Source organism: Schistocerca serialis, chromosome 6 (assembly GCF_023864345.2).
Source record: "Schistocerca serialis cubense isolate TAMUIC-IGC-003099 chromosome 6, iqSchSeri2.2, whole genome shotgun sequence".
Classification (NCBI taxonomy): Eukaryota; Metazoa; Arthropoda; class Insecta; order Orthoptera; family Acrididae; genus Schistocerca; species Schistocerca serialis.
In genome coordinates, this window is record NC_064643.1 from 161,974,315 (window position 1) to 161,990,489 (window position 16,175).

The window sequence follows — 16,175 nt, forward strand, 5'->3', positions numbered from 1 at the left end:
AATTGAGTGCAAACTTAAAGGACGTGAAGTAACACTTCCTAGCCAATACGCTATGTTACCTAAAGAAGCGAGAAAAAAGCCATTCATCAACTACGCAGAGAAAAGTTTGTGGCTGCACGACTCAATTAGGCCTGGAAGAGCTGTAAAAAATGAGCCTACATTTACCGATCTGAGGGCGCTACAGTACTGTCCAAATGGTATTATTTACTACAAGTGCTCCTTCAACGAAGTGTGGCAAGAATTACCCAGGTGTCCGAGGAAAATTCATGGAGATGTTTGCTTCCCGAAACTGTAGAAGGAAAGACTGAAAATCAAGAAATCCAAATGGGATCATTTACAACAACTTAAATCTGTTCTTCCTAAAGACTGTCATAGTTATTATGACAACATTCCTTATGAATGAAAATTATCGCGGAGGTAACTGTGTGACGAGTATCTGTGCAGTGTAATTCTCTGTTGCTGCTTTGAGTGACGTTTAGGATTTTTCTTGAAGAAATGTGCAGACATTATCGGAACTATGTAAACAGTACATTTATTTAAAATGTTTCTATGAAATCTTTCAATAAAAAATTATTAATGCTCCAAAACGTGTTCTTACTAGTTTCCTCAGCACCAAATACCAACGTAAATGTGTCAAGTCGTGTTGGGAGACTGACAAACGCGTAAGTAAAAGATCATGGCATAAATACCGAGACAATTCCGCGTATGTGCCGTAATTAAGCTTTCTGAAGCGTATTTTTTTTCACATTTTTATTTGATCCAATATTTCCTTGTAGCGCTACGATGCAAATTAAGCGCCGCTGTGAAATGTAATAGGCATTTTAGATAGTTTTTTGTCTAACATTCACCTGTGCTCCGTATATATCTATCCGAGTCAATCCAGCCCATATAATTTCGTCTCTGCATTCTTGTTGTTCCTATGCAGAACTTAACTGCTGATGTAACCTGATAGCCTTCCTTTTAGGAGACTTAATATGCTTCCTTGACACACCCAAATCAAAGTGACTCCACTACCAACTTCCTCAGATGCGTAACTGCACATGCCCTTCATCTTATTGGAAGCAATAACGACTCATTCCAACTGCCAATCCCATTTCTCACACATCCCACAATAACCAACCTAAAATAAACCTACAACACCACCATAAAATCTGATATGCCTCCTGGGAATTTATCCATACATCACTTTGTCACTTTCCGCCCCACGAAAATATTTGCAACACTATTCCTTTCCTACAACAAATTTTGACAGCAGCTGCGACCACCCACGCACCCCCCACCACACACACACACATACACACACACACACACACACACATACACATCCGATCTGTTCAACTGACTTCTACTCACATGATAAGTTCTTGAAATGTTTAAAGAATCCCACAGACACAACCACTCCTTCCTCTATACCTATCACCAGGTCGCACTAACATGCCACCAGCAACTACAGGGAGACGTCCGAAATATCCTGGACTGGCGACATACATGCTCTTAATACGGCACCTACCATAAACTCAAGTAAATATTAGAAGCCTTTCCATAGAGTTACCAGCATAATCCTCCCTGCACTATCCAATTCTTCTCAACAATCAACCCCTCCTTAACAATCTAAGAACAGGAAAACTTCTCGCCTTCTACCTCCAAAACACACTCGCTATCCTCGACTGTCCTAACTTGACCACTCCAATGGTCCCTTACGTCCACAAATGGAGAGACATATCTGTTGCCTCTCTCGCTCCCAACTTCCAGTATTTACGCTCTATGGTTTGAACGGATGTAGAAACACCAATCATTGCGCAAAGAGTAAAACCATGGCCAATTCCCTCCTCCCTCTCCCCCCCCCCCCCCCCTCTCTGCTAACATCTCCCCAAATTTATTTTAAATCCTCATCGGTGCTTAGCATTTTCCTTTGTGTATTGAGATTAACATGACATTTGAACGCTTTTCCTTACCGAACTGTTGCCATTATCTAGGCTGGACGCGTTATTAAATGATATTAGCGTGGTATTTCCTGGAGTTGATTATTTTTTCCCCACGTAACACATATACTCAGTTTTTGCGTTAAGTACAGCAGCTTTATCCAAGTTATCACTGTTTCTATGTATTATTAAAACTTTGTAGTCACCTGGTAGCAACACTTTTTCTCTAGTGAAAAGGATAACGCCGTTCATTGTAATGGTTTGTCTGAACAGTGCCTAACAATGTGTGCCACATTAAAGACAAAACACAACCCAAAAATTGAAGACGAAACAGAATCCCCAAATTTTATAAAACTCTTTCACTATTGTCTAACAGTCACATTTTGTAGTCCATCCTGAATTTCATGATCTCAGTTCTCTGTATAAAAGTAAAGAATACGCCCCAAGGGAAAAATAAAATAAATATTCATGAAACATAATGAGTGTGACAATGGCTTGAATGTACACTGATTTATACCTTATTAGATAGTTTCCTGGATTGTTCTCGTCTTGTTCCATCTTGTAGTTCACCATCATCTCGCTGACAGATCGCAAATCATGAACCAAACCCCTTAATTTCGTGTGAAGCATGTCTCTCACACGTTCCACGTCCTTAATCCATCCATGCAGTTGCTGATCATTCGGGCGGGTATCCTGAAGCATACAGAAAATACTTCGTGTTGCTTGAATAATATTCACAAGCAGCACCCAATCATAACTGCTCGAACATAACATTTAAATTACTTACAGCGCTTGACTACACAGTTGGTTAGCTTCATGTTAAGTGGATGATTTGCATGATAAATCTTAATAATGTGGAATGAGTTATTTTACATTCATACTGTCAATTCATGTGCAAATATGGCTGTATGCTGAAAGTTCCAATTTTTTTTCTACAGATCTGAGTTAGTAAATCCTTTTCTCTCTCTCTCTGTCTCTCCGCCCCTCCTCCCCAACTGGCCGTGAAGGCCCAACGGTACCGACCGGCTGTCGTGTCATCCTCACCCACAGGCATCACTGGATGTGGATATATAAGAGAGCTGCAGACATTTCTATGTAGTTAAGTGCAAACAGTTGAATGAATGCATATTCTATATTTTAACACTCTGTAACTGATTTCCAAAAGCTTTAATAATTAGATTATGATTGATTCGTTTCTGTTTCTTTGTTTCTCAAATACATTAGTAGAAAGTGGAAAAATTTCTTTATGCTCTTTAGTTTCGCCACATTTGAAAATATCACTTTCATTTTCAATTTTAAAATAAGGTAAATGATCCAAAAGATTTTTTGGAACATTATAGTGTTTAACAATAGAAGCAATGAAATAAGTTTAATTTGCTATATCTAGTCAGTTTACTCCTTTTGCAACAGTCATGATACTAAGCAATCATAAACTGTCTCAATTTGATCATTATTTATCAGAAAATAATTTCATATGAACAAATAAAAAATAGTGATGAAGGAAATAAAAATGTGTTGCTTCAATAGATTAGCAGTAACAGAAATCCAGTAGCAGTACACAGGTTTATTAAGCTTTGACCGAAGTTTCTATGATTTTAAACCCATCTTCTTCAGAAAATATTGTACATATTAACAAAATTACAACATTGTGTGTCGAGAAAATATAGTAATATTACAACACGCAAAATTAAAGGAAACGTTAACAACAATTATTTTCGTGAAATATACTCACATAGAATCACATTGTCTATAGCCAACGCGGGAGTCATTGATTCTGTCTAGTACATGTCAGCCAATTAATCACTATTTAAGACACATTACATTTAAGTATTAGCATCTATTGTAGGGCTTTCTCTTAATAAATATAACATACTGAAGCTCGATACAACATATCGTATTACACTTGAAAGATGTGTATAAAACTGGCATTTAAATATATAACGTGGGATCGGATCCTATAGAGCGTAAATATGTCACTTTCAGATCTAGTATCATGCACTGACTCACTGAAGAGCAGTGGCACTAGCCTTAACACACATCTGGTAAGAGGCACTCCTACGCATTCTGATTGCATATAGCTGCAATGAACAGCGTACGCGATTTCACTACCATGTATTATTAATAGAATTAGCATATAAACTAAATAGTTGGAAATAGGGAAAGGAGAGGGGGTGGAACGCGCGTCATTAACGTCACACGGTTTACAAAGAGCCCGCAGGCTCGGGTAAACGGAACGTAGTCTTTACAAAATGTGCAAAACACACGAACCACTTGTGCGTGAATACGCAACTGTAACAGGCATGAATATCAAAGCGAAAGGGCTTCAAAGAACACCATCACTACATAAGAGACTCAACAATAGACTACACAATTGACCTCTGTGATGCTGGACTACCGTAAAAGAACACACTGACAGAGAAACTGCAAATATTAAGACGAATGCATATTCGGAAAAGAGAAGGGAGGAGCAGGGGATAGATCATCACCTGTAAAGCATCATACAAAGGGGAGTGGTTGTACTGATTAAGCATGCTCTATGGACAAAACTATTAGAAGGGGTTGTGTTGTAAAATAACCAGTAAAACAATAGACGCGGCCTCACTGAGAGGCGTTTATGCCTAGAAATGATGTTAAGGGCAGAATAAAAACACACTCAAAATAGAAAAGGGGGGAGTTGGTCTAAGATTTTTGATTACTAGGATGTTGGAACGCAACTTAAAAGCGGATGGCACAGTACATTTTAAAATAAAAGATGTATTCTTACTGAACATGGAATTTTGAGGAAAACAAACATGACATCGAGGCCACCACTGAGAGGTAATCTTGACTGCTCAGCCATAAGTAGAGCTTAAAAAGCCTTCCAGACAATGTCAACTTGTTAGTTGATCCAGATTTTTTAAAATGTAGCCATCGTTTTTTTTTAAATTATGTTCGAAAATTTCAAGCTCTTCCCATAGATCTAATCTGCGCCATTTTACTTCTTTGTGGAAGATTACGGCATCCTCTAAATCCTTCGAGTATGACTAGCAACAAAGAAACGTTCCACAATGGTGGAATTTTGCACATTACGTCCTCCCTTTCGCAACCCATGTTCTTTGCTTCTCACCTTGATTCCTCAACGAATTTGTCCCACATACACTGGTGTCCAAAATTTAAGCAGCAAATGGAAATTTTAAAGGTAGCGTTTACTTTGTCACGAAACATTATAAACAGGTGACAGCAAAGTAAAAACAATGTGAAATATACAAATCGTAATCAACTGCAACATGCCTAACGGTAAACAAAAATGTTCTTTTTTTTTTCAACTTAACGGATTTGCACACACATTCTGACAACCGATTAATGTGCTCAGTGTGGATGTAACCACCTTTGGCACCAATACGCACCTGAGAACGATAGGACATGCTGTGAATGATGTTATAAATTTCATGTTGATGCAATAACGCCCATTCTTCCTGCAGAGGTGCTCACAAGCCTTGGAGAGGGGTTGGTGGATGTTGATTTGATGCGACCCATCTCCCTGGTGCATCCCAGACGTGTTCTATGGAATTCAAATCTGGAGAGCAACCAGGCCACGTCATGTGCGCAGCATCCTCCGTTTCCAAAAAAATATCCATCATTTATTTATTGCTGGTCATACCCTATAAGGTCGAACATTATCGTCCATCAGTTCGAAGTCTGGGACCACAGCACCTCGCAAGAACCGCGCATGAGTTCCAAAGATCTCGTCACGATACCTGACTGCAGTTAAAACTTTCCGATTCACCTATAACTTTCATGAAGAAGTGTTTCAGTGGTCAACATAATCCCTGCCCACACCATTAGGGATCCGCCTCGATATCAGTCTCTCTCACAACTTGTGTGTCCCTAAATGGTGTTCCACGTGCCCTCCAGATGCGAATCCGTCGAGAATCACTCTCCAGTCCAAATCGGGATTCATCTGTGAAAAGGACATTGGCCCACACTTCGACTGTCCAGGTAGCGTGTTGACGGCTCCACTCTACCTGTGGCGTGTCTTCACAGAAGGGAACATATAAATAGACAGTAGGTCTCCGACAATAAAGGACCCTCCGCTAAACCCTTCCGTACATCGATTGCGTCGATGCAACACGTCCAGGGGATGCTGCGAGGTCAGCCAAATAACGGTCTACTCTTTCTGCTGTCTCATGTGATCGGCCCTGTCCTGGTCTCCAGGATACAGTTTCTGTCTCTATAAACTGTCACCTCAGCCGAGAAACAACAGAACGCATAAAGCCATCGAGCCGCATCAGTTTGCGACTCTCCTGCTTCCTTCCTTCCTATGGCCCTCCACAGCAGAGTCTGTTGGCATCTTCTACGTGCCATACTGTACCGTCTGTGACGGCGTACACAGCGACTGTGGATGTAGGACTACCCTACGATTTTTGCCCTCCACGCTGCCCTCCAATGCTAAATTTGTGATCCCTTGATGCCTCAGAACATGTCCTACCAACCGGTCCCTTCTTCTTGTCAAGTTGTGCCTCAAACTCCTCTTCTCCCCAATTCTATTCAGTACCTCCTCAATAGTTATGTGATCTACCCATCTAATCTTCAGCATTCTTCTGTACCACCACATTTCGAAAGCTTCTATTCTCTTCTTGTCCAAACTATTTATCGTCCATGTTTCACTTCCATACATGGCTACACTCCATACAAATACGTTCAGAAACAACTTCCTGACACTTAAATCTACACTCGATGTTTACAAATTTCTCTTCTTCAGAAACGCTTTCCTTGCCATTGCCAGTCTACATTTTATATCCTCTCTACTTCGACCATCATCAGTAATTTTGCTCCTCAAATAGCAAAACTGCTTTACTACTTTAAGTGTCTCATTTCCTAATCTAATTCCCTCACCATCACCCGACTTAATTCGACTACATTCCATTATCCTCGTTTTGCTTTTGTTGATGTTCATCTTATGTCCTCCTTTCAAGACACTGTGCATTCCGTTCAGCTGCTCTTCCAAGTCCTTTGCTGTCTCTGGCAGAACTACAATGTCATCGGCGAACCTCAACGTTTATATTTCTTCTCCATGGACTTTAATACCTACTCCGAACGTTTCTTTTGTTTCCTTTACTGCTTGCTCAATATACAGATTGAATAACATCGGGGAGAGGCTACAACCCTGTCTCACTCCCTTCCCAACCACTGCTTCCCTTTCATGTCCCTCGACTCTTATAACTGCCATCTGCTTTCTGTACAAATAGTAAATAGTCTTTCGCTCCCTGTATTTTATCCGTGCCACCTTCAGAATTTGAAAGAGAGTATTCCAAATAACATTGTCAAAAGCTTTCTCTAAGTCTACAAATGCTAGAAACGTAGGTTTTCCTTTCCTTACTCTTTCTTCTAAGATAAGTCATAGGGTCAGTATTGTCTCACGTGTTCCAGCATTTCTGCGGAATCCAAACTGATCTTCGCCGAGGTCGGCTTCTACCAGTTTTTCCATTCGTCTGTAAAGAATTCGCGTTAGTATTTTGCAGCTGTGATTTATTAAACTGATAGTTCGGTAATTTTCACATCTGTCAACACCTGCTTTCTTCGGGATTGGAATTATTACACTCTTCTTGAAGTCTGAGGGTATTTCACCTGTCTCATACATCTTTCTCACCAGATGGTAGAGTTTTGTCAGGACTGGTTCTCCCAAGGCCGTCAGTAGTTCCAATGGAATGTTGTCTACTCCCGGGGCCTTGTTTCGACTCAGGTCTTTCAGTGCTCTGTCAAACTCTATATGCAGTATCGTATCTCCCATTTCATCTACATCCTCTTACATTTCCCCAGCTCTTGATATTCATACAAGTGGCTCTCTTTTCTCCAAAGGTCTCTTTAATTTTCTTGTAGGCAGTATCTATCTCACCCCCAGTGAGATAGGCCTCTACATCCCTACATTTGTCCTCTAGCCATCCCTGCTTAGCCATTTTGCACTTCCTGTCGATCTCATTTTTGAGACGTTTGTATTCCCTTTTGTCTGCTTCATTCACTGCGTTTTTATATTTTCTCCTTTCATCAATTAAATTCAATATTTCTTCTGTTACCCAAGGATTTCTACTAGCCCTCGTGTTTTTACCTACTTGATCCTCTGCTGCCTTCACTACTTCATCCCTCAGAGCTACCCATTCTTTTTCTACTGTATTTCTTTCCCCCATTCCTGTCAATTGTTCCCTTATGCTCTCCCTGAAACTTTGTACAACCTCTGGTTTAGTCAGTTTATCCAGGACCCTCTGTACAACCTCTGGTTTAGTCAGTTTATCCAGGCCCCATCTCCTTAAATTCCCTCCTTTTCTTGTTAATAAGAGCAATATGTTCTGAAGAAGATGGTTTTAAACCCCAGAAGATCATAACCAAAGTTCAATAAACCTGTGTATTGCGGCTGCTTGGCGTTATTTGTAATCGACTGAAGCTCTTACATGCTCAGTTGCTCAAACGCTACCACATTCGAAATCTCGATAAATATATAGACGATAAAAAATACATAAATTTAAAAACTGCACAGAATATTGATAATTTTGTCAGTTTTCTTGCGTTTCTGTAACTGCATATGTTTGGCTGACAGCAATTTTTTCTTTGTTACAGTCCTTACAATTATTTAAATTTTTGTCTCTACACAATTGGTTTGGATAGAAATAGTCACTATCTTTTACTTTTTGACAAATAAATCATTTTGTTGTTATGTTTCAAGATGTTTGTTATTATTCACCATTTTTCATCTATAATTATAATTCTCATAATTCGTGACTGTAAACTATTTTTAGATGGTAATCACAATAATAAACTGACATATATTTTCCACACACACAAAGAACTTACATAATATTATACTTAAGATATGTATTAAGACATTCACTGCATATATTCCTATCTTAATCCTTTGTGTATTTATGTGCATGAAAGTTCTTTATTAATATCTGCTCTTCACAGATTCTGCACTTCTTGGATTTAATCACTTCCATTTACAAGCAAACAATTTTTAAGACAAGTATTATAAATACTATTATTCTTAAAATGGTTATTGGAATCAGTTTCACACCACTTATTAGAATTATTAATGAAAGATTGAGGACATTATACACTAGAATAACTTTAAAAATTATTAACATACAAAGAAAGTTCCATTTATTATTTATGCTGATTTTGGAAGTTTTCTGTTAGAGATGGATAATTATCAATCTGATCCAAATATATCAAATACAATGAATAATCAAAGACATGAATCAATGGTTTTTTGTTATTATATTAAATATATGAATGGACAACAAATAAGACAGAATAAATTGTAAACTTGTTCCCCTTGTCAATGTAATTATTCAGTAGAAAATAAAATGTTCATCATCACAGTCATTTAACTGAAAATATATAGGCCATTGTGCAATAATTTTGATGAAAAACTAAAGCAACCATTGCTTGATCCAATTTATTTTCATAATCTCTCAGAAATTTGATGCTCATTTGTTTGAAACAGAATCTTGTATTGATGAAAAAAGAATTAGATTTAATACCTAACAATGAAGACAGATATATTATTTTTATAAGAAGACATAAAATTTGAAAATGACCTTCAGTAACACATATAAATTTATGGCTTTACCAAATGCTGAACTTCCATCAAATTTTATACATCAAATGACTAACATTAGAAAATTCTTTCCAGGTAAACTATGAGATTTAGACGTTATCACATTGTGTATTCTTATGATTACATAGGTAATTGGAAAAAATTGAAGAAATACATGTTTCACTAGTACAAGAAGCTTATAATAAAATGAATGCTTGTGGGTCAAGCCAAAATTAAGCAAGTTGAAAAGTTTAAATACTTTGGAGAATGGACAAGAGCCACCCTATCAGAGAAAAAAGCCTTCATATCACATATGAACTAAATGGAAATGACATTCCATTTAACCAAAAACATCTACAACAAAAGATCAGTATTTTTCAATGCAAAGTTAAGGCATTACTGCAGTGTTATCCATCCAGAGGTCTTGTACACATCTCAGTGCCTAGTAATGAACAAAAAAGGTCAAATTGAATAACTGGGGACCAAGGAAAGGAAGATTTTGAGAGAGATCTTAGGTCCCATTAAAGAGAATGGGGAATATAGAAGATATCATAATCATGAACTGCAATCCCACATACAGAAGATAACCAATACCATGTGGAAAAGAAGGATTATGTTTTATTGATATATGACCTGGATAAGCCCTGGAGGACTCGCCAATCATATGGTGAGGTTCACAGAGGTGGAGAAAGATGTTAAAGAAGTGGGGATCACCTATGATGACATCTTGGAGCATGTCTCACTGAAGAAGAAACTTATGGCGTGGCAGGGTTTCCAAGAAAAGCCAAAACTATAAACAGGAAAGGCTTGGACCCAGGAGAGGAAACGAATGTGGGAGCACTGGGCAAACATCAGAACACTAAAGTAAGACAGTTGAAATCACATGGTCCAAAGATGGCCTACACGAAAAGAATGAATGAATGAAAATGAATGATTGTAGCTGAAGTGACAAAGAATTTGAACATGCAATGAAAATTTGAAAAAAAATGTAATACAAAGAATCTTGGAGAATATCATGATTTATATCTCAAAACAGATGTGTTATTGTTGTCTGATGCACTTGAGAATTTTTGAACTTGCACAGAAAAAAACAATTTTTAAAAACCTTGGTATTTTACTACACCTGGTTTAGCTCAGGTTTCAATGCTAAAAATGACTAAAGTTAAATTAGAATAATTACACTACCATTGTATAATAATTGTCAAGAAACGGCTCTGTGGTGGCATTTCACAATATGGCAAAAGATATGTAAAAGCAAATAAAGAAAATTTAAATTATTATGATCTGAACAAAAATCTAATTATTTAATATTTCAAGATACAGATAATTTATAAAGAAAATTCAATTATTGATATGATAAAAAAATATATGATTCATGTACATGTTATATACTTAAAGTTAATTTAGAATATTCAAAAAATTACACAATTTACATAACGATATACTACTTGCACTTGAAAATAAAATTTTTCATGGAACAAATCAAATAAAGCTATTAATAACCTTGAACAATAGAGAAATATATGCTTTCCATTATTGAAATCTTAAAGAATACCTAAATTCAGGATTAAAATTAGCAAAAGTACATAGAGAATGCAAATTTACACGATTTAATTTTCTACAAAATTATATAGATCTGAATACAAAAATGAGGACTAAGCAAGAAATGGTTTTGATAAAGATTTTTTTCAAACTCTTGAATACTTCAGTATTGAAAAAACGATGAAAAATATAAGACAGAGAGTGGATATAAAATTAATTTCAGATGTGAATAAGTGTGAAAAACTGTATCAAAACCAAATTTCAAGGAAAGAACAATATTCAGTGAACATCTTGCTAGGATTCACATGAATAAAACTAAAGTCACAACTGACAAACATTTTATATTAGTATGAACACACTTGATTTATATAAACAACAGGTGTACAATTTTTACTACAGTGTCATGAAAGTGAATTATAAAGATAAAATGAACTTTGATACTAAGATATGCGCAGCTACAGCTACAATATACAGATTGAAAATGTTCATAAAGATATGAAGAAGATGGTTCATAAATTACCGAAAAGATAATATTTTCAACATTCCACAAGTAACTGTGAAAGTATTATCTAAGAAGAAGTATGAATGTAATGGAAAACAATGAAAGTACTTTGTAGTTCAAAATAAAAAATGTATGCTTACGAAACTGGTAAGGTTATATACTAAAAAAAATCAAAGGAATTTAAGAATTATGTTATAAAAATAAAATAATATTTGAAAATTATAAAGATCGTTTGTTTGGAAATATTGAGCAATATTGATCTATGAGCCTGATATGAAGCAGCAAACACGAAATTCACCCAGCTGAAGATAATAAAAAAGCACTGTGTCCTAAATGATGACATATATATATATATATATATATATATATATATATATATATATATATATATATATATATTAGATTCTTAACTTTATCTTTTTATTGTGTCAACATTATAATATAGTTAATGGATCAAAGGTTTTTTACATTTTCATGTGGCTTTCAATGTTTTTCCCTGAAATTTAATGAGTTTCCCTTGAAATATTAGTGAAATAATTAGAAAATATTAGGACCATTTTTCTAAAATGAGGAAAATGCAATAAATGGTGAAAATGCTTGAAAAATAGTGAAAATGTTTGATGAAACCGGTAATTCATTCCCTTCATTTCACATTTTTTGTTATAAAAATTAGTAAACATCAGATTTTTAGGAAAAAATTCTGTTTTCTGATATCTTTGTCCTGAAGTTTCATTATTGTTCCTTGGAACCTTCTGATTTTTCACATTTTATGAAAAACTGTACAATGACTGCAATATGTACATATACAATATATTTCCGATTGATACTGACTCTTCCTTAACGAATATTCTATCGATGTAACACTAGTCGCTCCCGGATAAGAGAGGGTCCCATTTTTTATACAGTTACCAAATCGATTAGGCGAGGCTGGCCTCCTCCTTTATCGACAATGGCATGCAAATTACTCAACACAGTCTTTGCCTTAATTAACAGACTCTTCCTCTCGGAAGGTGTTCTTCTGCAAACAGAACATCAACGACTAAGGACTTTATTCCCCACGGTCTGTACTCTAGAGTACTGGTTCTCCCACACAGGAGTCACTGGGGATAATGCCACATTAAACATCTGGCACACAGTCATGCATTCTGCTCAACCATCGACATGGATATCGAGACCATGGCATAATTTTGCACTGCATGTTCTCAGCAGTACTTCACACCATTCCAAATTCTTTTGCCATGGCCCCACATCAGGTCCTTGGGAGTGCCTCCACATTGATCTTACTCGTCCTTTCTTGAGTCAGATGTGGCTGGACTTAGGTTATAAAATATCATATATCTGCTCCATGTGCTCCATGACAATGAAAAACATATTCAAGGTCCTTTTGCAAGTCTTTGCCATCAGAGGCCTTCAGAAAGACTTTTGTCTCCAACAGCCACCCCCATTCATTTCCACCCATTTCTCCTATTTCTGTGAGCAGCAAGAAATAAAACACTTTCTTATGGAACTGTTCCACCACCAATCCAGTGGGAAGGTGTAACAGATGAACAGATGGTGCAGACCATCAAACGTAACAGGAGGTCCTGGAAAAATCCGCCTCATGGGGCCCTCACCTCATTCTTGGCTCCCTATAGCACCACACCAATTTCTGGACGAAGTCTGGCCGAATTGCTCCATGGGAGGCAATATTGGACACTTCACTCTTTGCTCTTACCACTGGACCATCATTTGTCTCAGTCACCTCCCCATAACCAAGTACCAGACCAGTGTCATGGTGTGTGCACCACTGTTTAGATGCCATCTGACCTGTTCCAGCCAACATCCGAGACCCATGAGGTCATCAGATGCATGAGGTGACCAGCACAGACCACCTGTAGAAGTGCCATCAGATCCGGCTACCTCCCAAAGGACACTGCCAGTGTGCCTATCTCGTCCATACGAGTTGTGCCCTGGCCTCAGAAGCCACTGTGACTTTCGTCCTCCATCAATGCGTTTCCAGGGTCAGTTGGTCATCGAATGGACACCAGCACACTTCCTATTACAGCACCAGCAACCACAGATCTGCCTTCCATGAATAGTGTGGACTCTGTCATGTATGGCCCCATTCAGCCTGAAAGCATCAAGTCTGAGATACAGGCTCTCCAGGAGGCAGTTCAAGCTGTTGTGCACCCAGACCCAGCTCTAACAACAGTGTATAGTGTCCAAGGCAGTGCCGGTGCAAGCAAGATCGTTTCTACTCCTATTCGTCATCTCAGGATGGAGAAGGATGCCTAACCGACTCTGACAGTAACATGGAGGTATCACAGGCATCGTAGATCGACTCCTACTTACAGCTCTCACCAATGGTGACGCTGCGATCTGCAAACAGTCACAGCAAGCGGCAGTTGTGGAAGAAGCCATAACTGCAGAGTGTACATCATGATGGAACCCCGTGACCATTGACCAGTTATAACCATGCGCCTGCAGTTCAGAACATTCATTCTCTTGTGTGTTCAGTTAAATGGAACTTTCACCTTGCCAGCTTCTACCAGTGGAATACAGCAGCTCTGAGTCTGGACATCGTGGACTTCACTTTTGTCTAGCTCCCTGCTGGTTGAGTAACTCTGAACTTTCATGTGACTGTATTATCTGTGTGCATCAACTGTGTCATGGTATTCTGCCAAGCAAATTGTGCTTATGCTTGTAGACTTAATCAACTTTCACATTCAGAATTTCTTTAAAATAATTAAAAGCCAAGAATAATTTAGTGAAGACTTTAAAACATTCTGAAAAGTAACTAGCATTTTCTTTGAAAAGATCATTTTTCAAATGCTTTCCCATTAGGCTTAAGAGAATATTCCCTGTTGTTACAATTAAAGGGGAGCTACTTACTGGTGTGCGCGGTAATTATAGTATGGCAGCGAAACTTGGTACGCCGGGCGCTGTGGCCGAGCGCTTCTAGGCGCTTCAGACCGGAACCGCGCTGCTGCTACGGTCGCAGGTTCGAATCCTGCGTCAGGCATGGATATGTGTGATGTCCTCTGTTTAGTTAGGTTTAAGTAGTTCTAAGTCTAGGAGACTGATGACCTCAGATGTTAAGTCCCATAGTGCTTAGAGCCATTTGAACCATTTTTTGAAACTTGGTACACATTTTAAAGTGTTAATGTGGAACCAATTTAGGCTGGAACAAAGTAGTTCCAATTTTCGCCATCAGTTTCAAACTGGCACTGTGAATGCAAGAAAGAGGGATAGGAATATTTCTATATGTAATGGATAAGGAACGGGGCGACGGGAGAAAGGACCAAAGATGTGAGAAAAGCGTAACATTGATTTTATTATTAACCGCCGCTTACACAGTTTATTCCATATGAGCACAAGAGGTGAGGAGATGTTACATCCGTAAAACGACGTGATCGACAGTTGCTCGCAGCTGTTCGGGTGGAATCTGTGTGACGCGTTCCTGTATACTGTCCTTCAGATAAGGTTGAGGCTGAACTTTGTCCTTTGTAAACGCATCCTTCTAGACATCCCCAGACTAAAGCTCACACGGATTGAGATCCGGCAATCTTGCAGACGATGCATCTGAAAAACCTCTGTAGATTACACGTTCGTGGAAGGTTGCATTAAGCAGATCCTTTATATGGCCGGCGACATGAGGTGTAGCTCCACCTCGCATGAGAACAATATTTTCCACACAGTTGAGCTCTTCCAAACCAGGAATCACATGCTGTAGAAGCGCGTCTCGATAATGTGCAGATGCCACAGTACACCTGACAGGCCCTCTGGGTGTACTCTCTTCAGACAAGAACTAACGAAGACTAAAGATCCTTGTGAATCCACATCATACAGTCACATTTGGCGAGTGCAATGGCTCTTCGTGCAAAACATGCGTTTAAACAGTAACCCAAATTCGGCATTTCTGTGCATTCATTGCAAGCTGTAATGTAAGATGTACATCGCTACGCCACAAAATATTGCCGGCCACATGTCATCAACGTCGGCCCATTCCAGGAACGGAAGAGTAAATTCAGAACGTTGATACGGATCATAAGAGTCCAGTTGCTGCACCGTCTGGATCCTGTATGGAAAACAGACCACAAAACTTCCCATACTGTTGACAGTTCTCGTGACTCTGCAAGAGCACCAGCACCACGTGCTGCATGGTCAGTTACAAGGACAGCTAACTCGTCAGGAACTTCCACTGGCACAGTGCACCTTCCTCTTCCAGGTGCCACACCAAGCTCACCCGTATTTTAGAATTTTATTATCATCTTCTTTACACAATTTAATGACATCGGGTGTCTCCTCATACTTTCAGTCGGCGATACTATCTCAGTGCAACAACGTAATTGACCCTATTCACATAAAACAGTTTCACTAACATCGCACGGGCTATCATCTCGATATCCACACTGCTCACTCACGTTATGGCTTGTCTAATGACAGCGTGGATGCCATACCGCCATATAAACAGTGTACAGTGCCATATTTGCACCTCATCACCATCATTATCATGATTCTGAACGGTTCCCAGCCTCAGGCTGGGTCTGTTTGGAACATAAACCTCACTATCCAGTCCTGTTTTCTCACCATCTTTCTGTGTTCACTCCGATCCAGTCCTCACCTCTGTTTTAAACACATTCCTTCGCACCTTTCAGCC

The 16,175-nt window shown here is 38.5% G+C and overlaps 1 protein-coding gene across 2 annotated transcripts in view; it reads right to left on the reverse strand.

Moving 5' to 3' along the window:
- The window catches only part of LOC126484396 (uncharacterized), a 128,140-nt gene that overhangs the window by 41,886 nt on the left and 70,079 nt on the right, over positions 1 to 16,175 (reverse strand). For both annotated transcript variants that reach the window (XM_050107894.1, XM_050107895.1), the window contains exon 5: positions 2,440 to 2,615. In XM_050107894.1, coding sequence (XP_049963851.1) covers positions 2,440 to 2,615 — 176 coding nt within the window. The remainder of the gene's footprint in view (positions 1 to 2,439; positions 2,616 to 16,175) is intronic.